Consider the following 22,842-nt stretch of genomic DNA (forward strand, 5'->3'; position numbering starts at 1 on the left):
CTCCCCGGGGCACGGGGCGCGGGGCCGCGGCGGCCGCCATGGAGGAGGAGCCGCCGCCGCTGCCGCCGCCGCCGCCGCCGTGCCCAGCGCGGGGCCAGCGGCAGCCGGCGGCCGGGAGGCTCCCGCCGCGCCATGGGCCGCCTCGCCGCCGCCGCTGCCATGTCGGCCGCGTTCCTCAGCCCCAGCCTCGCCTTCAGCTCCCACTTCGACCCCGGTGAGTGCCGCCGCCCCGGAGCCGCCGGGCACCCGCTCCCCGCGCCGTGTCCCCTCTCCCCGAGCCCTCCCCGCCACCCCCGGGGGTCTCTCCCGCGCAACCCCCGCGCTCCGCCGCCGCACTGCCCGCTCGGCTCCGGCTCAGCCCCGCACCGGCTGCCCGCGCTGTCGTGCCGGTACGGACACCGCACCGGGCACGGAGCATCCCCCGCCCTCGCTGCCGGGAAGTGTCACCGTCCGGGCTCCCGGCGCGGTGGCGGGACCGTTGCCGCAGCCGGACGGCATTTTGTTCCCCGGGGCTGGAGCGTGCGGAGGAATCCCGGGGGCTGCGCTGCCTCTGAAGGCATCGCCGGGCTGGCGATGGGATAATAGCGGCAGCGATAATGGTGATGGTGCGAGGGAGGACGCGGCGCGGGGTTGGGGGGCTGGCGGTGCCCCCCGGGCTGGCAGGGCCGGTGTGCTCGGTGGGGAGCCGGGGGACGGGCAGCGGGTGTTTTGGGGCGCAGGCTGTTATGTAAAGCGCCGTGTTACGGCCTCGCCGCAGCTGCAGGAAGATGCTGCAGGCGCGGGAGCAGAGCAGGGGCTGGCTTTTGTGTGTGCGTGTTTTGGGGCCGCCGCAGCCGCAGCCTCCCCCTCGCCGCTGCCTTTCGCTCCTCGGCTGCCAAACGCCGGCAGCTGCCTTTGGCACCGCGTCCCTGCCGGTGCGGGGTCTCACCCACGCAGGGTGTCGGGAACCCCTCGCGTGCGGGACCCACTGCCCGCGGAGCATGGGGAGCCCCGGCGAGGTCTGGGGACATCCGGTGAGGCTGGCGGTGGCCTCGGCACCGGCCCTTTGTTTACCAAACCGGGGAAAACGCGGGTCCTGCGCCTCTCCCCTCGCCTCCTCTATCACTGCAAAGGAGGCAAAGCGTTGCCGGTGCTGGACGCGGTGGTGGCGGAGGCTCTGGCTGGTGGTGCTGAGCTCCTGCGTCCCTCCCTGCCAGGGTCCCGGTTCCCCCTCCCTTTGCAGCGCGCTGCTCCCCTGGCCCTGGGTCTGGTGGCTGCGGATGGTCTGAATCCATGGAGGGATTTAAAAATGAACCACGCTGGGACTCACCAAACCGTGTCTCCGTTGCCAGAGACTTTGTTCCCAGCCTGCTCGGCATCGATTTCTGCTCAGGAGGAAACCTCTTTATTTGCATGTAAAATGTAGCGGCTCTGGGAATGGAGCCGTGGTTGCTGTCCTCAGCCTCCAGCGTGACATTTGTCTGTTTTTTTGGGAGGTGCCCCATTTGCTGTGCTAATCCCGTCAACCTGAGGATTTGCAGGGCACGTTTGATTTAAAAATCCTTCTGCAAGAAGGTTTCCATCGCTGCTGATTGCCGTGCTGCCGCGCACCCAGGCCCAGGGCTCGGCTGCTGCCATACAGCTGCCACCCACGGGAACCGGCAGGGAGAGGAGCCAAGTGGGGAGCAAACCCTGTTCTCTGTTTCACGGCTTTGTTGGTTTTGTCCGTTGGCAGCACCTCCTGCCTGCGCCAGCCCGGTTTCCCTGGGGTTTGCTTGTGCCGGTCTGGAAGAGGAGGAGGAAGCGCTTTGTGGGATGCGGTGGCACCGTGGCTGGGGACAGGGGACAGGACAGACCTGGGGGCTCCAGCTCCTGGTGTCATGTCCCTGTGTCCCCTGGGGAGGGACAGGGAGAAGCCGCAGCTGCTGGGGCCAGGCGGTGGGCTGAGCCAGCAGTGGGGAGCGGTGACAGTGGTGTCACCTGGGGGTGCCGAGGGGATGTGCCAACTGCAGCAGCCCGTGCTCTTGCCTCTGCTCATGTTTTTGGTGAGGCTGCTCGGCTCAGCCATCACACGTGCCCACGCTGGGCTGTGCCGGCTGCCCGGGCCGGTGTGCACCGCGCATGGGGATGCGCTGGCTCCCAGTGCCGGGGGCTCCGGGAAGGGGTCCCAGCCCCATGGCCTCCTGGTTCCCGTCTCCCTTTGCCCATCCACAGCCAGACCCAGAGATGCTCCCGCATGGTGCATGGAGCGCCGGAGCCACTGGCAGAGCACCGACTGCCTCACCGGTGAGAGACGCTGCCACGCCGGCCGCCCCGAGCCCGGAGCCCCATCCCTGGGCTTCCCAGGGAACTGGGTGTTGTCTCCCTGCCCTGGAAGCGCCGTGACCTGCCGCAGCCCGGCCGAGCAGATGCTGCTTGGAGGCACCGGGCAGAAGTGCCGCGTCCCCGTGCCACCTGGGTGGGCAGCGCTTTGCGCTGGGGTCAGCAGCTCCTGGTTCCCTGGCACTGAAGCTGCTGGGGGACGTGAGGGCGTCTCTGCTGGGGGAAGGGGCTGTTCCCTCCCTCGCCCCCTGCCCGCCCTGCCTGCCCTGCCCACTCCCAGCCCACACTTCCCTGTCTTAGACCCAGGAGTGCATTTTGAAATTGTGAGAAACATCCTTTCTCCTCCACCTATTTCTTCTTCCCCACTTATTTCTTCTTCCCCATTTTCTCCTCCCCTCACTCGCCCTGGCCTTCCTCCATGTCCCATGGGGCTGCGAGGTGTCTCTGGCTGCCGGTGGCTGTGACATTGCCGCTCCCCGCTCGGGCTGTGTGACCCGGCCCTGGCCTCCGTACCCACGCGGGGGACTCCAGGCGCTGGGGGGGAATGGGGGGTCCCCCAGCTCCATGTTTTCAGTCTCGCCACGCAGTGGCAACAGCTTGGCGAGTGCTGGCGTTCCGTGTCTGCTGTCACCATCTGCTCCTGGCACAGGGATGGGAAGGGATTTGAGGGACGGTGGTGGCAAAAGGCCATAGCACCCAGAAGGACCCTGGCAGCCAAAAGCCAGGGCCGGGCACTCTTCGTGCACCAACCCTGGTGCCAACTGTGCCGCTGGCTGCTGGCGACACCGGGGGACACACGGGGAAGGTGCAGCTGGGGCTGAATGCAAAGGGGAGATTTGGGGCAGGGAGAGCTGGGGGTGGCAGCAATGGGGGAAGCAAAACCCCCAGCATGGCTGTGGCAGCACCAGGGCTGCCGTCCTCCTCGCCGTATGTTTGCCACGAGGTGCGCGGGAGGTGCCAGCAACGCGGGGCCCGTCCGTCTGGCGGGCTGGCGGGCTCGGGGCCGGGCACACCACGGGGGGTTGAGTCCTGGTGCCTCCCAGTGCCCACAGGGGTGCCAGGGTGGCCAGGGTGGGCAGCGTGTGGGAGCCCCTGCCCCGGCACAGCCGGGCTGCCGCGGGGATGGCGCTGGCGCTGCAGTGCTGCAGGGCAGTGGGACCCCGCGCTGCGGGGGACAGATCTGGCAGTGCCGCTCCCTGGGGGTGCCGCTTGCTCCCCCTTCCCTGCTCCGTGTGCCGCTCCCTCCCCACGCACACGGGCGGTTGCATTCTGGATGGCGATACGGATCCCTGTCAAGGCCAATTAGGAGAAATTAATATGCCGGGGTTGAAAGGGCTCCATGTTGCCAGGGCAGGAGCGGGCTGTGACTCACGGGCTCCCTGCCTGGCACTCCTGGCCTTCGTGGGACACGGTGTGCCAGAGCAGCCCCGGGGCTCTGCCTGCCCTGGCACCGTGTGCTCTGCCTGCCCTGGCACCGTGTGCTCTGCTGCCGTCTCATTGTGCCACAGCTGCCTCAGCCTGGGCCAGCACTGGGGACACAGGGCAGAGCTGGCACTGCCAGCACGCTGCGCGGCTTGGGGCTGTGGCGGGGGCTCGCGGTGCACCTGCATGCACGGTCGCATCCTTCCTGCAGGAAGGGCCTGTGTTTAGCCGGAGCCAGCCTGGTGCTGGTCGCAGGGCAGGGCAGGCAGGGTGAGCAACTCGCGCTTCCCAGGTTTCCCTAGTTTGTGTTCCGCTGCCTCTCCATCCCGCTAACGCCCTGGGCTGCAAAATCCCCAACAGGTCAGGCAGCTCCTGCGCTCAGGTGAAAGCGGCTCTGACTTGGCTCTCTGGGATGCAGGGGGGATGTCCCAGCCGTGTCCCGCAGCCGCTGCTCATCCCCAGCTGCGCCTGCCCCGGCGCGTGGCCCGGCACCGGGCTTTGCCCGTCGGGGTGGGCTGAGCTGGAGGGACCCTGCGAGGACGTGGTGCCGGGTGCCAGGCTGGGGCAGCCGTGGGAGGGCTGGAGGGTGACGGTGCTGGCACAGAGAGGAGCCGAGCTGTGCTGACTCAGCGTGCCCAGTGGCAGGAAAATAAATCTCCTCTGGGCATTAATCCCCCCGACAGCCCGGGGAAGCATCGTCGGAGTGTGCTGCGCGGCCGTCTTAGGGCAGTCACTGCCGTGAGATCGTCTGCCGTCGGCTGAGCTCCGAGCCGCTCCAGCCTGGCTGGGGACACAAGGGGGACGGTAGCACCGGGGCTGTACAGGAGCTGGTGCACGGCTCGGGGCTGGCCGGAGGATGGAGGGGACGTGGGGCTGGTGAGCATGGGAGAGTTTGGCACCGGTGGAAGGGGGAGCAGGTCCAGGGTCTCCTGTAGAGCCACTGTCACCCAGCCCAGGATGAAGGCAGCGAGCATCGGGGGGTCCCGGTTCCCATCCCTTCCCCTCTGCCAGCCGTGGGCAGCGTCCTCCTGCGCAGCCTGGTGCCAGCAGCCGTGTTAAAGCGGTTCAGTTTTAATTACTGAAGTGAAGGAAAATTCCAGTGTAGGCAAACGCAGTAAATGGAGCAGCGCTGCCCGCCTGGCTGGGCAGGGACCGGCTCTGCCATGGGCAGGAGTGCTGCCAGGCTCCCCCCCGGCTGTGCTGGGCTGTCCCGCTGCCGGGCTGCCCTGTCACCGTTCTGAAGTGCCGGTGAGGCCGTGTGCTCCTCCCGGGCTCACCTGCCACGCTGGCTGCGCCCCAGGCTGGTGTGTGGAGCAGGGCTGAGACCCGCTCCCAGCCGCGAGCCTTCTCGCCGCCATCGCCACAGCGGTCAGGGAATTTTGTGGGCTCTCTGGTCTGTGTCCTGTGCACGTGGCTGATGGGTGATTTGGGCGCCGTGGGGCTGGCCGGGAGCAGGCGTGGCGCAGGGGGTGCCGGGCTGGCTGGCACTGAGCACCCCCCATCAGTGCCATGAGCACCTTGCTGCTGCGCCGCTCCCTGCGGCTTGGGGCAGCGGGGCTGCGGTGGGGACGCCCTGCTGGTGGCCCGAGCAGTGCGGGGTGGCCGCTGTGCCCTGATGCCACACAAGGCCCTCGGCACACATTGCTGCTCAGGGCTGGCACTGGCCATTGCGGCTCAGGGTGACTCTGTTCGCCTCCCGTGCCGCCAGCGCTGTGGCTGTGGTAGCTGTGGCAGAGCCCATTGCCGGCAGTCCCTGGGCCCCTCCGCATTTGGGTGGCATTTGGATGCACGGGGCTGTGACGTGCCCGTGGCTGCTGCCCGGTGATCCTTGTGGTGACGGGCGGGAGGAGCCCCGGGGAGCACCTGGCTGCACCGCCGGAGCAGCTCTGGGCTCGATGGCAGCAAGGGGTCCCCTGCGGCGGGTCAGAGCCCCCCGGGGTTGCCGCAGCCGCCAGACCCTGCCCAGGTTTCCGTGGCGCATCCCCTGCCGCGCTGGGCCCCGCTCCGCCGCCCTGCTCCAGAGCCGAAGCTCCTGGTTTCATAACGCCTCCGAGCGTTTCTGATAAAAATAGGCTCCGCGCTGCCTCTCCCGCTGTTACGTAAAGGCGGCTCTGGCCAGGGCCTCGTCTCGGCCGGTGCCGCACGCTGGCAGGACCGCGGTGCCGCGCTCAGGGGCAGCCCTGGAGCTGGCACCGGTCCCGGCACGGGCTGGCGGGGGCAGCGCCGGGGTGACGCTCCCCCCGGGCACCGGGGGCCGAGGTTGGTCCTGCCCCTTGGGGCGGCGGGTTTGCCGCGCTGCAGCCGGAGCATCCCTGCCAGCGTGGGAGGCTTTACAGCGCCCCGCGCAGATCTGATTTGAAACGCTGAACAGGAGAATTTGTTTAAATAATCAATCGAACCTTGCTCTGCACCCTTTGCTATCTGTTATTGTTTTCTCAGAAGTGGTGGCGGTCGGGCGGGGTGGCTGGAGCCCGGCTCTGCAGCCGGGAAGGCTTTCATGGGGGAACTTGGCTTTTTGTTTCTCATCAGGCTGAGGCGCTTGGTGTGTGCACAACAATGATGCGGCGTGGCCTCTACTTATTACAGCCCTAATTTTTATTTCATCACATTAGAAAATGATGGATGATATTTTATTTTCCATCTAATTATTTTTTTACTGCAAATTCATCCCAAGATGATAAAACCAGAATTAAGAGGCAAGAATCAGTCCTTTCAAAAATACTTCTGCATTGGTTAAATAAGCCCACATTAGAAGATGCATAAAGGAGACCAGATTAACAAGGCGTGCCTTGCATTTCAAATTAGTGGATCTGTTAATCACCGGAGGGGGTGCCCGGGTGGCTCTGGCTGTTTCTGGTGGGAGGGGCTCTCCAGGGCTGGGGGTGCAGGATGCTGCTTCCTTGTGCCCCGGGTTTGGCCGCCCGCCGTGGGGCTCCGGCGGTGACTGGGGAGGATGCCGCGGGTACCGGCGCTGCGCCGGGCTGCTGGGCGGCAGCGGGGGTGGCGCCAGCCCCGCTCTGGGCCCAGGGGAGCAGACCCGGGGCCGTCACGCTTCTTCCCCACAGCCCAGCTGCCTCAGTTTCCCTCTGGAGCCGCAGCCAGACTGCGAGGAGCAGCCACGCGTTTGCAGGCTAAATGGCAGCGGATGGTTTCGTGCCGCCTGGATGCGTGTGGGTGAGCAGAGCGCTCGGCCGGTGGGCTGTAAAATCGCTTTCCTGGAAGCTGCCCACGGACCTGGGGACTCACACGTTACCAGGGCAGCGCGGGGCCCGTGGCTGGGCGTGCCGATGGGTCCTGTGTGTTCGGATCGTGCCCTGCTCGCTGCCCCAATCCTGCCCTGCTCAAATCCTTCCCAAATCCTGCCCTGCTCCTTGCCCAAATCCCGCCCAATCCCTGCCTGAATCCTGCCCCAATCCTGCCCTGCTCCCTGCCCCAATCCTGCCTCTCCCAGCCGGGCACCTGCTGCAGGGGGCTGCGCCCTGCGGTGCGGGGTCTGGCCTGCAAGCCCTCATCCCTCCGTGCAGCACCTCCACGGTCCTGGGGGCTGCCACCCTGAGTGAACTACAGATGGGGAAACTGAGGCAGGGGACTGAGGCTTGCACCAGGTCCTACAGCGAGAGGCCAGGTGGGCGCAGGGGCTGTGGGGTGCTGTGCCGTGCGCCCCACGGCTGCTGCCAGTGCTGTGCCTGGTGTGGGGTGCTGGGCAGCCCTGCCTGCAGCGGCTGGGTGGGCAGGAGCCGGGTGCCGCCTGCCCGTGGCCCCGCACGCAGCATCACCCCGGGCTGGGAGCTGCCGCCAGGCTCTGCAGGAGCCCCCGGCTCGTCCCTTCCGCACACGTCAGCCACCGCTCACCGCGCCGGGCTCCGCGTGGCACCGGGGACTGACGAGCGGCGGCCGCAGCATCTCCCAGCCCGCAGCAGCAGCCGCGGCAGCAGCTATGGCCGGCCAGGCGGCCGCAGGCACCCGGCAAACGTGAGTCAGCAAAGGGAAGGGCTGTGCACGGTGGCCAGTGTCACGGGCAGCAGCATCACGCTGGAGGGTCGGCACCCCGGGTCCTGCTGGCCTTTTTGTGTCCCCGTTAGGAACTGGGGTTTGAGGCTGCGACCCAGGCTGGGTGGGCAACGCAACGGGCTGGGGGCTGCGGGCAGTGCTGGGCAGGGCTCTGCCTGCTGCGGGGTGTGCGGTGGCAGCACCATGGGGTGGTAGGGCAGTGTGTGCCCCACTGAACCCCACTGCACTCCACTGCACCCCGCATCCCCAGTCTCTCTCCATTGCCGTTCTGCTCCTGTTTGCTGGGGCTAGACCTGGAGCTGTGACCCCACTGCTGCCACCAAACCCCTGCCTGTGCCCACCCTGCAGGGCTGGCCCTGGCTCCGAGCACGGTGGCCTTGGCACAGAGGCCATCATGGTGGCAGTCGTGCGAGCAGGCTGCCAGGGACCCTGCTCCTGGGAGGGGGGCAGAGCCTCAGGATGGGGTGCAGGATGCAGTGGGACCCCCGGCTTCTCTTGAGAGCCCTGTGGTCCTTCACGCCGCACACAGCCTGTGTCCCGGTGCTCTTGGTGTCCCTGTGTCCTGGTGCTCTCAGTGGCCCTGCACCCCCCTGCTCCGGCAGCTGCTGCTGCAGGTGCGTTTGACTTGGTTTTGGGACTATTTGGCCACTGAAATGCTGCCACATTCCCATCGCCGTACAGAACACCTGTGCTGTGGTGATGGGGAAGGGCAGTGCTGGCAGCCCCGGCAGCGGGATGGTGGCGGTGGGTCGCAGTGGTGGTGGGTCATGGTGGCGGGTCACGGTGGTGGTGGTGGCCCCGCCACAGCACAGAACCTGCCCAGGCTGCGCTGGTGATGGCTCCCAGGTCGCTGGTTGCGCAGGTGGAGAAACTGAGGCAGGAGCAGCTGGAGCTCCCAGGCCCGCTGGTTCGGAGGGTGGTTTGTTTGCAACGCCGGTTCCCGAGCTGCAGCCGAGGGGCGGCTCAGCTGACGGTCCCCATGGAAAGGCTCCTGTCACCGCGCTCTGCTCCCCGTCGGCGTTCAAAAGGCTCTTTTTCAGTGAGTCATTTTCTCTCTTGCTGTCCCACTATCCAGGGAAAATGGTGACATTCACGGTACAAAGTGTGTTCACCATGGAAACCAGCTGAAAGGAGGGGGAACGCCACCCCCTGCTCCTCCCAGGTTCAGCTGTGCATCCTCCAGCCGTAGAAGATGGCTCTTGAGCTCCTTGGCAAGTGCTGGCAGAGTTTGCCATGGCCTGGGCTGTGCCGGAGCACACGGGGCTGGTGCGTTCGCTCACGGCTGTGCCAGGAGCCGTGTGCTCCGTGCTGCAAGCAGGGACGTGTCCCGGGAGCCGGATGCGCAGCGTTGAGCCTGGCACGGGCGGCAGCAGAGGGTCGGGTGGTCGGGGCGCAGGGCTAACGATGGAGCGATGCCTTGTGGTCCGTGTGCGGGAGCAGCGTGTGCCATGAGCATCTACAAGTGCTGGCATCGCGGCGTGGGATGGGGACTCAGGTGGCTGAGCGGAGCTGTGGGGTCGGGCAGGGCACCGTCCCAGCCCAGTGTCCCATGGGGAGGGCACTGTGCTGGGCACCGCGGGGCTGCGTGCGGGTCCCCGGCAAAGCCGGCTCTGCTGGCAGCGCCGTCACCTTCCGGCTTCCTCCTGCCACAATCGCGCTGGTTGTTCGGGCAGGCGCCGGGCAGAATAGTAATGTGGCAGCTGCAGCTGATGGCGGGGGCCTGGTGGGGCCGGGTGGCTGGGCGGTGGGTGCCACCCCTGCCACCGTGCTCCCTGCCGCCTCGAGGGGACGCGGAACGGGCTTGAGGGGGTGGTGGGTGCCGGGTTTTGGGACGTGCTGGTGCCTGGAGGGGCTCCCAGCCGTGCTGGCGGGTCTCCAGCAGACCCTTCCCTGGAGATCCCGTCTCTGAGCTCCGTGGATGTGACGGGGCAGGAACTGGTGACCCCGGGCCAGCGCAGCCCCGCTCCCCAGGTGTCATTGCCACCCTGCATTACCACGGGGACTGTGCCTGTCCCCATCCATGCCAGCTGCTGGCGGGGTCCTGCCTCTGCTCTGGGGTCCCTCCTGGGCTCCCCACCCATCCTGGCCAACAGATGAGCCAGCAAAGGGGGCACAGCAGTGCTGTGACTCCCCCCGCCCCGGCTGCTCCCTGCGCAAGCCCCTGATGTGTCCCTGCATGCCATGACCCACCCCGAGCAGCACCCCTGGACACAGCCACATGCCCCCTTGGTGCCCCCCGCCCTGAGCCCACGCCCCTCCTGTCCCCGCAGACGGCACCCCCCTTAGCGAGCTCTCCTGGTCCTCCTCGCTGGCTGTCGTGGCCGTTTCCTTCTCGGGGCTCTTCACCTTCATCTTCCTCATGTTGGCCTGCCTGTGCTGCAAGAAGGGGGACATCGGCTTCAAGGTGAGCTGGGGACGCGGGGACGCGGGGGGCAGGGGTCTCCCCGGGCCGGGGGGAGGTTTTCCCCAGGGGCCCAGCGAGGGATGGGGATCCCGGTGCAGGATCCCCTGCTGCTGCCAGCACCAGTGCAGGATATGACCCGGCACAGGACAGCGTTGCTTGGGGGAGCTCAGCCCCCCACTACCGGGGCTCAGCATCACCATGGGTCACATCCTGACCCAGCCAGGATCCCCAGTCTGCACAGAGCCTGGATCTGCGGGCTCAGCATCACTGCGGGCCCCATCCTGACCCATCCGCGCTCACAGCTCTGCAGGGGCCAGGTCTGCCATGGTTAAGGGCTGCGGTCCCACCCGCACGCCCCCGGGGGCGGGAGGCACTCTGACCTCACAGGCACAGAATGTGCCGAGAAATGGTTTTTCCCTAATTGCTGAGATTTTTGTGGAGGCTTGTGGCGCCCGCGGCGGGAGGGGGTCAGGCTGGGGGGGACACGCTGGGCTGTTGTGTAACCGTCCCACACTGGCCAGAGCACCGGAGGGGAACAATGAGCCCCCTCGTGCCCCCGCGGTGGCTATATAGGGGTGCAGGGCCGTGGCCGGGCGCTGCCCGTGTCCAGCGGGCCGTGGTGCATGGCGTGCATGGCAGCACCATGAGGCCGGGCTGGGCGTGCGCGGGGCGAGATGCTCACCATCGCCTACCTGCTCGCCCAGGCGGCTTTCCGGGCGCTGGCCGGGCGGCGCAGCCAGGTACCGGTGCCAGGGCGGTGGGGAGGGGGTGCCTGTCCCGTGGGGGGCTGCCGGCAGGGTGTAGCGGGGCTGTGTGCTGGGAGGGTCTCCACGCCCGGGGGTCTGTTGTGGGGCGAGCCTGTCGGGGTGGCGGGCAGAGGGCTGCACGGGGCAGTGGGGAACCCACGGGGTCAGTTGTCTCTGCTCGGTGTGTGCCCCCCCGCGCACTCCCCGGCCCAGGAGTTCGAGAACGCCGAGGGGGACGACTACGTGACGGAGCTGTCAGCCCAGGGCTCGCCTGCCCCCCAGCATGGCCCCGAGGTCTATGTGCTGCCCCTCACCAAGGTCTCCCTGCCCATGGCCAAGCAGCCGGGGCGCTCAGGTAAGCTGGGATGGGGACGGGTGACGGTCCTTGCGGGATCCCTGTGCTCCCTGGTTGGGGATCCTGCACCACCCGTGTGATGGGGTGGGATGGGGGATCCCCCCTGCTAAGGAGGGGTGGCCCCAGCAGAGCTCTGCCGCTGGGCAGGGAGCAGACAGTGGCGAGCGCTGCCACTGACCCAGTGTGCAAGGGTCCTGTCCCCAGCCCTGCACCTGGCACCATTCCCGGGGAGCAGCCTGCACCCCACTGGTTGGTATGGGACACAGGAACCCCAAAATGTGGCACCTGTGAACCCCAGCCCCATGTAAACAAGCCTGTGAGTGGGAGAGGAATGTGGGCCCCCTCCCGGCCCGCTGAACGGCAATGGTGTGGGGGGGGCCGGCGAGGGGCGGCGCAGCCCAACAATGGCCCCATTGCTGCCCGCCACTGGCACGGGTGCCTGAGGGGCAGGACCTGTGCCGGAGGGCCGGGAGGGGCTGGATGCCAGAGCTCCCTCCGCTCGGCTCCGCTCTCCCTGGGGAGAAGGGGCAGGGAGCCAGCTTGCTGCTGCCACCCGATCTGGGGACACTGGGACCCCACATCCCCTGCGGGAGGATGCCTGGGCAGGAGGATGCCCTGGCTGTGGGGTGCCTGGGGTTGGCTGCTCCGGAGCCCCCCGGGACGGTGCAGAGCCTGGCACTGGGTGGCACAGAGGGGACACGGGGGCTGGACCGGGCCCGGCGGGTAATGCGGGCAGGCTGGGCGGGTGGGGGCGGCAGAAGGGCGCACGGGCAGCTGGATGTGCTCTGTTACAGTGCAGCTCCTCAAGTCTGCGGACCTGGGGCGGCAGAGCCTGCTCTACCTGAAGGAGATCGGGCACGGCTGGTTCGGCAAGGTGAGCGGCTGGGACAGGTTCCCCTGGGGACGCCCCACGGGACACTGGCTGCAGGGAGGGGGCTCTGTGAGGTGGGGTTTGGGGTGAGGTGGGGGCGCACGGTGAGGATGAGCCTGTCCCTTGCTGCAGGTGTTCCTGGGGGAGGTGAACTCGGGCATCAGCAGCACCCAGGTGGTGGTGAAGGAGCTGAAGGCGAGCGCCAGCGTGCAGGACCAGATGCAGTTCCTGGAGGAAGCGCAGCCCTACAGGTAAGTCCGGGGTCGCTCCGCGGTGCCGCTGCTTCACCGGGCACACTGGGAGCGGGGATGTTGTGGAATGGTGCCTGGTCCCCCCCGTGCCATGTTCGGCTGTGAGCAGAGCTGTGGCGGCCCTGGGAGGTGCCCAGCTGAGCTCTCCAGGCAGGACGGCTCTGTCTGTCTGTCGGGCGCTTGCTGTGGCAAGACAAGGTCTGTGCCGGGAGCTGCCGGCAGCGCGGGGGCAGCGGCTGCGCTGAGGTCATGGGCAGAGCGGGGCTGGGGGGTGTGGAGCTGCTCCTTGCCCCAGCAGAGCTGAACAAGTGTCCCTTTGTGGCATGTCCTGGCGTGCTGGGACGCGCTGGTACCCGCTCCCAGCGCTCCCAGCGCTGGCCCCCAGCGCAGCAGCAGAAGGGCAGGGAGATGGTTCCCCAGGGGCTGCTGCCGTCCCCCCACCCCAGCTGGCGCAGTGCCGATGTGCCCCCATCTCTCTGTCCCACACAGGGCCCTCCAGCACACCAACCTGCTGCAGTGCCTGGCCCAGTGTGCCGAGGTCACCCCGTACCTGCTGGTGATGGAGTTCTGCCCGCTGGTAAGTCCCCCGTGTCCCCCTGCGCCCCGTCCTGCTCGCCAAGGTGCTGCCGCAGGTACCGCGGATGGATGGCAGGGCAGGGCACAGCACATGGCAGCGCTCAGCTGGGCATGCTGAGCCCGTCGGCTCGCCATGGCTGGTGACAGCGACACTGCCCTGCAGGGTGACCTGAAGGGGTACCTGCGGAGCTGCCGGGGGGCCAAGGCCATGACCCCGGACCCGCTGACGCTGCAGAGGATGGCGTGCGAGGTGGCCTGCGGTGTCCTGCACCTGCACAGGAACAACTACATCCACAGGTAGGCTGGCCTGGGGCGCGGGGGCTGGGGGCTCAGGGGGTCCGTCCAGAGGGAGCCCCCAGGACACCAGAGTTTCCGCCCCACTGCTGCTCCTCCTGCCCAACAATATCCTGGTGCTGAGTGAGTTGCAGACAGAGACTCCAGCATCAGTGATTTTGTTGAGGAGGGGGTGCACTGCCATCGGGGGCCACTGGACCCTCCCCACACTCCATGGGTGGGTCCCTATGAGGGTACCCAGTGCTGCGGGTCGGGGGACATGGGGGAAATTTGCTGTGGGGATCCTGGCCTCGGTGGGCCCTGCCACAGCGGGGGTCTTGTGTGTGCCCCTTCTGTGTGACTCTCCGGGCTGGAGCAGCGGCGGGGAGCCCAGCCCCGAGCCAGGGCTCACGCTGCCCGGGGACACCTGCGTTCTGCTGGGCTCAGCGCATGACGGACGGACGGACAAGGCGCAGCTGGAGCCGCACAGGCATTCCTGCTGTGCATTCGGTGGCTGGTTATCGGCACGCCCGGTGTTCGGCAGTCAGACCGCCAGCCCCGCCACCGCACAGCCGTCCGCTCTCACCGCCAGCCACGGCACTGCCGCGGGGGTCCTGAGCACAGACCCTCAGCCCCTGGGCAGTGGGTGCTCCCCTGCCCCCCCAGGGCAGCGGTGACAGCACCGGGGTTTGCTTGGCAGCGACCTGGCCCTGCGGAACTGCCTGCTCACCGCAGACCTGACCGTCAAGATCGGGGACTATGGGCTCTCGCACTGCAAGTACAAAGTAAGGCTGGTTTGGGGGGCTGGGGGCTGCGTGCAGGGACCCCATGGCGGAGCTGTGGGCACACACACCCTGAGCCCTGTGCCCCCCGACACACATCTCCCTCCCCAGTGGTGCAAGGGCACCCCCCGAGCTTTGCTGGGGCAGCAGGGGGGGTGTAGTCCCACAGACCACCCTGCAAGGGGCTCTCTGCACCCCATAACCAGCCAGCCCCCGCCAGGCTGGTCCCCCTGGGTCGGTAGCCCCCCCCCGAGCACAAAGAAGGGGTTTGTTCCCCCCAAGCGCCCTGGCCCCCTGCCCAGCAGAGTGCGATGCAACTGGGGGGGCTCTCTGCTGCTGCCTGGATGTGCCCCCCTGCCAGGGCCAGTCCCTGCAGGCAGCTGCCAGCACGTCAGCCTGGGGGCGGACTGTCTGTCTGTCTGTCTGTCTGTCCTGCCTGCAGCTCCTGCAGGGCTGAGATCACAGCCAGTGAGTGCGGGGGGTTGGTGGGAGGGGTCTCAGGATGGGGAGACAGGGGAGCAGGCAGAGGGGGCTGGGGGCTCAGGCAGAGGGAGCACAACATGTGCTGGGGACAGTGGGGGACGTGGGCGGCAGTGGGGGTGTGGCTGTGGGGGTGGCGGGGCTGGGGACAGCTCTCTCCGCGGTGTGGCCAGTCCCTTACGCGTAGGTTTGACGTTCTCTTCTCGTACTGACCCTGCATACTTGGCAGGACGACTACTTTGTGACAGCCGACCAGCTGTGGGTGCCGCTGCGCTGGATCGCGCCCGAGCTCATCGACGAGGTGCACGGCAACCTGCTCATCGTGGACCAGACCAAGGCCAGCAACGTCTGGTGAGCAGGGCCTGGGAGGGGCGGGGGGGCTGCTGCCGGGCACGGAGGGAGGTGACTGGCACAGGGCAGCATCAGCGAGATGTGTCGGGGTGGGTGATTTTTGGGGTTGGGGGGTCTCCCTGTGGTCCCAGCATCCCGCTCTGCCCACAGGTCGCTGGGCGTCACCATCTGGGAGCTGTTTGAGCTGGGCAGCCAGCCGTACGACCACTACTCCGACCGGCAAGTGCTGGCCTATGCCATCAAGGAGCAGCAGCTCAAGCTGCCCAAGCCACAGCTGAAGCTCTCGCTGTCGGAGCGCTGGTGAGAACCCGGCCGGGCTGTGGCCGCACCCTGTCCCCCTGTCCCTGACCCTGGGCTGGGGGCTGGTGCTGACCGTGGCCTCTCGGCCCTGACCGCGACAGGTACGAGGTGATGCAGTTCTGCTGGCTGCAGCCGGAGCAGCGCCCGACGGCCGAGGAGGTTCATCTGCTGCTCTCCTACCTCTGCGCTAAAGGGACGACGGAGGCCGAGGAGGAGTTTGAGAAGCGCTGGAACTCCATGAAGCCCAACGGCAACGCCAGCGCCAGCCACCACGGTGCCGAGCTCTCCTCCTTCCCGCTCCTGGAGCAGTTCTCGGCTGACGGCTTCCCCTCGGACGGGGACGACATCCTCACCGTCATGGAGACCAGCCACGGCCTCAATTTCGAGTACAAGTGGGAGCACACCAAGACTGAGCACTTCCAGGCGCCCCTGGGCTCCCTGAGCCCCAGCAGTGCCGCCCGCTACCACGACCTCTACTACCCAGCCACGACCGCGGGGCACCTCAGCCTGGGGGTCTCTCCCTCCTGCTACGAGTGCCAAGGGCCAGGCTGCCCTGCGCTGCCGGCCCCCGGCGTGGTGCCCATCCTGGGCGCCCACAGCCCCTCGCTGGGCAGCGAGTACTACATCCGCATCGAGGGGCCCGGCGAGGGCAGTGCCGAGCTGGACTACGCCATGTGCACGTACAGCCCCGCGGGCGAGCAGGGTTCCCCTCGCCCCCCGTCCTGCTGGAGAGCCCAGGGTGCCCCCGGCAGCGGCACCTACGACTCAGACAGCAGCCCCACCGTGTCCCTCAGCATGGAGCCGCTGCTGGGCCACGTGCCAGCCAGCGAGGGCTCCTGGGAGTGTGCTGAGTACTATCCCTACCCTTGCCCGGGGCAGGAGCCGGGGGGCTACGAGCCGCCCCCCAGCCGTGGGGCAGAGGGATACCTGCTGGAGAATGAGCCCCCCCAGCCGGGCAGCCAGGACTGGCCCATCCCCGGCTTCCAGCCCAGCATCTTCACCGACCCGCTGGGTGTCTCTCCGTTGGTGAACTGTGCGTACAGCCCGCGGGCGTACGGGGAGCCACGGGCAGCCCCGCCAGGTGCGTGGCCACCGGCACAGAGCGCGGCCCGGCCAGACTGCGTGACCCTGGAGCTGAGCGAGGACTCTCCCCCCGGAGCCCCCCACCCGCAGGGCTCCAGCCCCCCGGCTCAGCGGCAGCCCTGGGCCTCCAACAGCTCCTCCAACAACAACATCAGCAGCGGGAGCCCCGCATCCCGCGAGCCCCCGGCCGGGGACAGCTGGTGCTACCGCCGCATGATCACCTTTCGTGGGCTGATGGCCAAGCCGCTGGGCACCGTGCTGTGCGGCCAGCCCCAGCTTGGGGGGTCCCCGCTGGGCCGCGACTTCCACCGCCCCTGGCAGGATCAGCCCCTTGGCACGGCCGGCGGCTCCTCCTCCCCGCACCGCTCGCCCTCCCCGCGGCGTCAGGCCTGGCACAGTCGTGACTCATCAACCTGCGGCCGCTCGCAGGCAGCAGCACTGGCTGGCAGCCCCGGCACGCCGTGGGGCCCCGGCACGGCCCCGCCAGCCGCAGCGGGGGCCCAGCACGATGCCCACCTGGACGAGAGCACGGAGGGGAGCAGCCCTGCCCGCAGCCCACTGCCCCATGCCGCAGCTGCGCCGGGGCCGGGGGAGGCCACCCCCATGGCTGGCACTGCCACCCCAAACCCCGCTCCCCCCATCGAGCCCAGCGTAGATGGTGCCCAGCCTGTGCCGGAGGTGCCTGCGCCAGTGCCGGGGGAGGCGGCTGCTGAGAGCAGCACGTGTGCTGCTGGTGACACAGACCGGACACCGGACAAGACCTTCTCCAGCGCCAGCTTCCCCAGCACGGATGAGGGGAGTGACGAGGACACGGCGGAGCTGACCTCTGGCGTCTTCACTGACTTCTCTGGGGACTACGCAGAGCAGGTGGAGACGGCACCAGCCTTCAAGTCCCTGCAGAAGCAGGTGGGGACGCCGGACTCCCTGGAGTCGCTGGACATCCCCTCCACAGGCAGTTCCTGCGAGGTCTGCAGCCCCACCGCCTGCGCGCCCGGCCAGCCCAGGGCCCTCGACAGCGGCTACGACACCGAGAACAATGAGTCCCCCGAGTTTGTCCTCAAAGAGCCCCACGAACCTCGAGAGCCAGAGACCTTCAGCCAGCTGGGGAAGCCACCCCCGGGGCTGCCAGGGGGCGAGGGTGAGGGTCCGGCTCCTGAAACACGGCTCTCCACCGCCCTCGGGGCTGAGCTGCACAGCCTCTCCGAGAAGAACCCCTACCGCGACTCTGCCTACTTCTCCGACTACGACACCGAGGCCGAGCGTGGCCCCAAGGATGAGGAGGACAGCGATGGGTCCCGGACCCCTGAGGCAGAGGAGGGTCCCCAGTCCCCCGTGCAGGACCTGGGACAAACCCCTGTGTTGGGAGAAGACCCGCTGCACCCCCCAGGGGCGCCCGGCAGCCCCCCGGCTGCGCTCAGCATGGTGCTGGCAGCGGATGCGCCTTTGGCGGGGGTTTCGGTGGGGGACTGGCAGGGGGCAGAGACTGGGAGCACCCCGGCCAGCCCCATGGGACAAGCGCCTGGCACTGAGCAGCGACCCGCCGGCACGGGGCTGGCACCGGGCAGCTCCCCGCACCCTGATGGAGCCACCCGTCCCCCGCCCAAGACTTTCCTCTTGACCCCGGTGCCAGTGAGCTCCGGGGAGCCGGTGTCCACTGGAGGGACCCACGTGCCCGAGAGTGTCCTTGGGCTTGGGGGAGCTGCAGCCGGGACTGAACAGACTGTGTCCCCTGCACCGCGGATTGGGGAACTGGGGCTGCCTCCAGAGGGAACTGGGGTGGGTGATGCACCAGGGGGTCCCAGCACGCTGCTACCAAGGGGTGAGTCGCCCCCTGGCCTCTCCCCACTCCCATCCCCCCGGGAGCCGCGTCCAGCCGCCCCCGAGCGCCACGAGGAGCCGGAGGAGGAGGAGGAGGACACGGAGGACAGCGATGAGTCGGATGAGGAGCTGCGCTGCTACAACATCCAGGAGCAGAGCGAGGAGAGCGAGGAGGAGCCGGCGGCCGTCCCCATCGTGGTGGCCGAGAGCCAAAGCGGCAGGAACCTGCGCAGCCTCCTCAAGATGCCCAGCCTGCTGTCCGAGGCCTTCTGCGAGGACCTGGAGCGCAAGAAGAAGGCCGTCTCCTTCTACGACGACGTTACCATCTACCTCTTTGACCAGGTGGGTGGCCGTGGGGGGCAGACCTGGGCGCTGGGCATGACCATGGGGAGGTTTGGGTGCTGCGGACTGGTGACAAGAGCCATTCCCAGATGTGTCCCTAGCGACGTCCCTTCCCTCCTGTCTCCCTTTGTGCAGGAAAGCCCCACGCGGGAGCTGAGCTTCCCAGAGCCCCCCCAGCCTTCGGGGCAGCCCCCCGCTGGCAGCAGCCCCCCCAGCCCGGCGGGCAGGCCGGGAGCCTCGGACGACTCCTCGGACGGCAACGCCTCGGAAGAGAGTAAGGAGCTGGGGGGTCGTGGGGGACACGGGACAGGTGGAGGTCACCCTGCGGTGGGCTCAGCCCCTTGCCCCCTGGCACAGGTGGTGGCTTCGAGTGGGACGACGATTTTCCGCTCATGCCGGTGAAGCCGTCCCTGATGTCCTCGCTGACGGGGACTCCGGTGGAGCCCGACCCGGCTGTGCCTGCACTGTCGGCTGTGGTGCCGGCACAGAAGCAGGTTCTGCCCATCCAGTTCTCCCGGTTCACGGTCTCGCCCGCCCCGGTGTCCCGGTTCTCCATCACCCACGTCTCCGACTCGGACATGGACTCCATAGGAGGTGAGTCCCCTGCGCGCTGCTCTGTGGGGCCGTAGAGCCGCTGTCCCGCGGTGCCTGGCGGTGGGAGCCGGGGGTGCGCAGGACACCCTGCCCTTGTGCCCGGTGGGGACTGTCCCATCTGCAGGGCCACGTGTCCCGTGGGACGCGCTCACGCCGCCTCTCCGCTCGTTGCAGGCAGCAGCGAAGACGGCGAGCGGGAGTGAGGCAGCGGCGCCGGGCATCACTCCGGCACTGGCACCGGCGCGGGCAGCGGAGGACGGCAGGGCCGGAGGGGGTCCGGCCGGCGGCTCCCGACCGTGCGCTGGTTTTTATAGGCAGATTTTATCAGAAGTGGCTGGTTTGCTGCTGTGAGTGGGAGTGGAGCCGCCGGGGCCAGGCGGTGGGTGCCGGCCGTGCGTGTGCGTGTGCGGGTGGCTGTGTGTGTGCGTGTAAAAATAGACACACATATATATATATAGACATATATATATATAAATTATAGCATTTAAAGGGTAGTGCCCTGACCTCGCTAACATTCGCGGAGTGTCCCCCGCAGTGAAGTCCCCCCCTTGGCGTCTTGCCCACACGTGCTCCCCGAGGCAGCGTTTGTCCCCACACCCCCATGCCACCCCCTGTCCCCTGCACTTGGCCTTGCCCCTCGGTGCCATAGCCCCACACGGCGGCTCGGCTGCCCCACGGCTGCCCCACAGTGATCCCGAGCTGCTGCTTGATGTCACCCTGTGTGTCCCCTCTTGTGCTCCTGCTCCTGGGGTGGGCAGCACAATTCGGGGGGGGCTCAGGGACGGGGAGCTCCCCCCTCCCTTGCTTTTTGGGGAGCAGACCTGGCCCGGTGAGGGGCCCCAAGGGCTGGGGAGCAGCACGGGGAGGGCGGGCATGGGTGGTCCTGGCTGTCCCCCACAGGGTGGCGCCCCCCCAACCCAGCTATTTTTGTATTTAAAGAAAAGGATTTAAAAAAAGAACAAAAAAACAACAAAAACCAAACCCACCCTGGAAAAAACAAAACCAAAACTTAATGTTGACTGAACCCACATTGATGTGATTTTAAGTTGTTGCTGCCAAAGAGATGTAACGAGTCGGGGGGGGCGGGGGGGGCACTCATGGTTCTTTGTTCTGTTTATTTTTATTTGTTTGTTTGATATCTTTTTAAGTTCATTTGAGGCTTAGGATAATTGTGCAATTCCAGCTTCCAGAGGGAAATGGAAGTAAGCAGAGCTGAGCGAAACCTTGAAATCAGGGCTGGCTCCTTTCGGGTCTATAGACCAAACCCTGAGGTGAGAAATGCCCCCCACCCCGGCCCCCCTCGCCCCCCCGCCCCATGTCCTCAGCTGCCCCGCGCACGGGGGACATACGTGTTCGTGCACGGGGGACACACGTGTTCGTGCACGGGGGACACGCGTGTTCGCGCACGGACACACACGCGTGCGCAGCCGCACCCACACGGACAGGGCTGGTGCCGGGGGCTCCGTGTCCCAGCGCTCAGGAGGCTGCTGGGAGGGGTGTGGGGGCTGTGCCCCCCACCCAGGGGACAGCCTGGTGCTGGGGCACCCCAGCTTCACCCCCAAATCCCGGGCGGCTGTGCCTGCCCCATTATTGCCCCCCACCCTGGTTGCTTCTCCTGCTGCAGCCAGTCACCGACAGCAATTATTGCTTTATAGACGTGTTTTATTTAAGCTCCAACCTGGCCTGTGACACCCCCATACCCCATGTCCCCCCGCCCAGTGCTGCTCTTGCAAGTTCTTTGCTGAACACTTTGGGGGGAGGGGGCGGTGTGGGGGCCGTCACCCTGTGCTGGCGGGTGACACGGGCGCAGCACCCAGCCGTGGGGTGCAGGATGCGCCCGGGGGGTGCCTGGGGTGCCCTTCCCACAGCACCCACCCTGCTGCGCCCCCACCCTCCGCCGCCCCGCTGGCATTGCCAGGGTTCGCTCCGCATTGTGTGTGGGGGTTTTGCTTGACCCCTTCCCCGATACCCCTGCTCCCCCCTCGCACCCAGGGCAGTTGGACGCTGGTCCTGCCCCCCCTTGTTTCGCCCCCGCAGCCCGGGTTTGGTCTATGGTGCCGCAGGTCCCTGCCTCTGGAGGGCAGCATGAGGACAGAACTGTGTCTTGGATATTTTTTTTAATAGAAAGGCTATTATTACATTGTCTATTTTATCAATACGGGTCATAATTGCTGTATTTTTTATCAGTGCTGATGTCCATACAGCTCCCAGCATGTGTGTCAAATATCATCGGGCCAATAATAAAGTTTTTAAAATATCTTAAGCTGTTTCCTGCCCAGATCATTGCCCGGCATGGGCAGCTGCCCCCCCCCCGAGGAAACCACCGCGGGTGGGAGCGTGGAGGGAGCTTTTATAGCTCATAAATGACTTTCGTTTTAATCATCTCATAAAAAATTATTTCAGGTTACATCTTGCAGGTGCCACCAAGCCAGGAGGTGCAGCAAAGCCCCGGGGTTGGCTGGAGGATGGGGGGTCTCCTCAGGGGGGGCCCAGTGGGCAGCAGCCCCCAGCACGGGGCCAGAGCCCCCAGCACGGGGCCAGAGCCCGGGTGGGCGCAGGAGAAGCCACTTCCTTGTGACGGAGCTGCAAAAGCCATCGGAGGGGACGCGGCGGCGACGAGCCACGGCCCGACAGGGACAGCGCCCAGCTGCACGGAAACCAGGCGCCCGGGGCTCTGCCTGCTTCGGGGTTAAAAAGTGCAAAAAGGACAAGTACAACGGAAAAGGCAAAATCTCCGCAGGTGCTGCCCCCACCAGAGCTGCGGCTCCTGCCTGGAAAAGCCCTTTTCCCTGCTTGGTGCCAGGGATGTGCCCCCGCGCTGGCTCGGGGCAGCCGGGAGCCGCAGGAAGAGCCCGGGCACCAGTTTGCCCATGGGCGCACAGCCCAGCAATAAGCTTAGCAAGTGTGTGTGTGTATATATTCATATATATATTTATCTATATCTATGTCTGTCTCTCTCATACAGCTCTACTAATAGAGGAAGAGCAAACAGCCAAGCAAGAGGTCTGGATGGGAGAGCCTGTTTGAGGGGAGCACCCCTTCTGCCGCTGGGCACCCCAAGGCACGCGCTTAAACACAGCCCTCGCCTCCAAAAGTGGTTTTGTTGTTTTTTTTTTGTTTTTCCTAGCTTATATTTTACAGCAGTACCATAATACCTTACTTACTTATATATACAGAGACCTGGAGCTGCAGGAGCTCTGGGAGCGGAGCCGGCCCCGTCCCTGTCTCAGCAGGGGCCCCAGTGCTGGCACCCATTGCCTCCCAGTCTGGGCTGGGAGAGCGGAGCCCGGGTGAGCAGCCGCGGTCTCGCAGGAGCCTGGGAGCTGCCTACGGCTCCCACCAGCCCCTCGGCTCACACAGGGTCCCTCCTGGCCGGGCGGGGGGAGCAGGGGGCATCATCTCCCCTGTGCCATCGTCACTGCCCCACGTGAGCCCGACGCGCAGCTCAGCTCAGCTCTGGGGAGCCGTTTGCCAGCCCAGCCCTTGCTCCCCACCATGGCGAGCGGCTGCTGAGCCCAGAAGCAAACCCGGCTCTGGGACCCAGTGCCTGGCTCCGTGCAGACAAAGGACGGGCTGCATGGCAGCGGTTCAGGCCTCTGCCACTGAGAGGAATGAGCTGGGTCTAGAGGAGAGAGAACTAGGGCACTAGCTTTAGCCTTTGGCTTTGAAAGCAGCAGGATTAAATAAATTCTGCCTAAAAATGAAGTCCTGGAAAGCTGGACATGCAGCAGCGAGGAGGAGGCGGCGAGTGCCGCGCGGCACGGCGGGCACCGGCGCTGCCGGATCAGCTGATGAGCGGGGCCGAGCGGTCGTTGGTCACCGTTGGCTTCAGCTGGACGTTGGCAAAGGGGTTTCTGCGGAGACAGAGGAAGGCAGAGTTTA

At 66.8% G+C, this 22,842-nt stretch overlaps 2 protein-coding genes across 18 annotated transcripts in view; one reads left to right on the top strand and one right to left on the bottom strand.

The window, feature by feature from the left end:
• Positions 1-21,223, top strand: AATK (apoptosis associated tyrosine kinase). 11 transcript variants are annotated; one of them, XM_065035092.1, is made up of 14 exons: positions 1-214; positions 10,005-10,138; positions 11,053-11,239; positions 12,034-12,113; positions 12,243-12,361; positions 12,851-12,938; positions 13,101-13,234; positions 13,911-13,995; positions 14,684-14,823; positions 14,974-15,123; positions 15,225-18,366; positions 18,502-18,640; positions 18,724-18,960; positions 19,135-21,223. In XM_065035092.1, exons 1-14 carry the CDS (start codon positions 133-135, stop codon positions 19,161-19,163), a joined length of 4,746 nt encoding a protein of 1,581 aa, XP_064891164.1. In that variant the 5' UTR covers positions 1-132; the 3' UTR covers positions 19,164-21,223. The 11 variants fall into 11 exon arrangements, with proteins under 11 accessions (XP_064891164.1, XP_064891166.1, XP_064891167.1 ...); XM_065035094.1 differs by having other exon boundaries at positions 2-214; positions 11,098-11,239; XM_065035095.1 differs by having other exon boundaries at positions 2-214; positions 11,098-11,239; positions 14,702-14,823.
• BAIAP2 (BAR/IMD domain containing adaptor protein 2) overlaps positions 21,061-22,842 on the bottom strand; it is a 39,769-nt gene continuing 37,987 nt past the window's right edge. For all 7 annotated transcript variants that reach the window (XM_065035117.1, XM_065035118.1, XM_065035121.1 and 4 more), the window contains one exon: positions 21,061-22,814. In XM_065035117.1, the coding sequence (XP_064891189.1) occupies positions 22,789-22,814 (26 nt within the window). In that variant the 3' untranslated portion in view covers positions 21,061-22,788. The remainder of the gene's footprint in view (positions 22,815-22,842) is intronic.

Source organism: Columba livia, chromosome 18 (assembly GCF_036013475.1).
Source record: "Columba livia isolate bColLiv1 breed racing homer chromosome 18, bColLiv1.pat.W.v2, whole genome shotgun sequence".
NCBI lineage: Eukaryota > Metazoa > Chordata > Aves > Columbiformes > Columbidae > Columba > Columba livia.

What these genes read in the sequence shown, in the direction of transcription:
- AATK (XM_065035088.1), top strand. Translation starts at nt 8,434, where the DNA reads ATGGGGAAGGGCAGTGCTGGCAGCCCCGGCAGCGGGATGGTGGCGGTG. An exon ending in GGCACGGCTGGTTCGGCAAG is followed by an intron (nt 12,114 to 12,242) that starts GTGAGCGGCTGG and finishes CCCTTGCTGCAG; the next exon opens with GTGTTCCTGGGGGAGGTGAA. An exon ending in CGGCAACGCCTCGGAAGAGA is followed by an intron (nt 18,641 to 18,723) that starts GTAAGGAGCTGG and finishes CCCCTGGCACAG; the next exon opens with GTGGTGGCTTCGAGTGGGAC.